The sequence below is a fragment of the Cupressus sempervirens genome, chromosome 3 (genome assembly GCF_028749045.1).
Source record: "Cupressus sempervirens isolate cs-2001-9-10 chromosome 3, ASM2874904v1, whole genome shotgun sequence".
In the NCBI taxonomy this organism is placed as follows: domain Eukaryota; kingdom Viridiplantae; phylum Streptophyta; class Pinopsida; order Cupressales; family Cupressaceae; genus Cupressus; species Cupressus sempervirens.
This window is the reverse complement of record NC_143120.1, coordinates 904,528,780-904,530,085: the sequence shown is the minus strand read 5'-3', so window position 1 is coordinate 904,530,085 and position 1,306 is coordinate 904,528,780. Positions and strand designations below refer to the sequence as shown.

Here is a 1,306-nt window from a genome sequence, read left to right as displayed (position 1 = left end):
AATGAAGCATGTGGAGGTCATTACTCGGCATCAGTAACAGCTTACAAAATTTTGAGAAATTGTTTTTACTGGCCCGAGATATTCAAAGATGCAAAAGAATGGGTGAAGAAGTGCGACTCTTGTCAGTACTTCAAAGGAAAAGTCCAATTGGCTGCACTGCCCTTGAAACCAGTGGTGATCGAAGAACCCTTTCAACAATGGGGTTTGGATTTCATAGGTCCTATTCATCCTGCATCCTCTGCTGGACACACTCATATTTTGATGGAAACTGACTATTTTACCAAGTGGGTGGAAGCGACTCCAGTAAAACAAAAAACTTTAGAAGTGGTGTGCGATTTTATCAAACAAAACATTCTGGTTAGGTTTGGTGTGCCGAACAAAATTGTTACTGACAATGCTACCAACTTCTCTTCCCAAGGGATATCATCTTTTTGCTATCAATACGGGATTATTCTCTCTCATTCCTCTGATTATTTTGCACAAGGAAATGGTCAGGCAGAATGAAGCAATAAAAATATTATGACCATTGTGCGAAAACTGATCGATGTTAATCAAAGATCCTGGCACAAGCACCTGTACGATGCACTATGGGCAGATCGTATCACTAAAAAGAGAGCAACGAGATTTTCTCCCTTTGAGATCCTGTATGGAACTGAGCTAGCTCTTCCTCTTCCTTTAGAGCTATCCACCTTAAAATTACAGAGCACCATTGAGAATCTTGAATTCAAAGATGCTCTTGAGAAACGAATGTTGTATTTGACAAAGTTGGAAGAAGAAAGAGAGATGGTTGTTGATAGAATTCAGGAACATCAATCCCGTGTCAAGAGATTATTTGATAAAAAGGCTAAGAAAAGGATGTTTCAAGAGGGCGATCTTGTCTTGCTTTGGGATAAGCATAGAGAGCCAAAAGGATTACATGGAAAATTTGACTCCTTATGGAGAGGCCCGTTCCAGATCAAAGAGGTATGCGGAAAGAACTCTTTTATTTTGGCATACCTGAGCGGTACCCCCGTTGCCCTTACCTTATAATGGGCAACACCTAAAACATTATCATCAGTAGAAGGTGCCCTACACCTTTTTGTATATAGGTCGTCCCATTTTTGGTGTGCTCTTGTTAGTTGGTGTTGTTTTAGCCTTTCTTTCTGTTGTCCTATTTTTGGTTTTTGTGTTCCCTCTTTTGTAATTTGGTACCTCAAATGACTCTATTTCACAGCCCAATGGATAAGGCACTACTTTATTCATTCTGGATTCGAGCTTCGTCCTTGTCAGTCCTTGTCCCTAGTTAGAGCTAGCTGTTGCCCAGTTA

At 40.4% G+C, this 1,306-nt stretch overlaps 1 protein-coding gene across 1 annotated transcript; it reads left to right on the top strand.

Annotated features, from left to right (window-relative positions):
• The first annotated feature begins 519 nt into the window (after positions 1-519).
• LOC149569716 (uncharacterized) lies at positions 520-1,029 on the top strand. Its single transcript, XM_089816983.1, has one exon. The coding sequence runs from the start codon at positions 520-522 to the stop codon at positions 1,027-1,029; it is 510 nt and encodes a 169-aa protein (XP_089673109.1).
• The last annotated feature ends 277 nt before the right edge of the window (positions 1,030-1,306 follow it).

Bases quoted from the DNA above. Each gene is read 5' to 3' on its own strand.
- LOC149569716 (XM_089816983.1), top strand. From the start codon at position 520: ATGACCATTGTGCGAAAACTGATCGATGTTAATCAAAGATCCTGGCAC.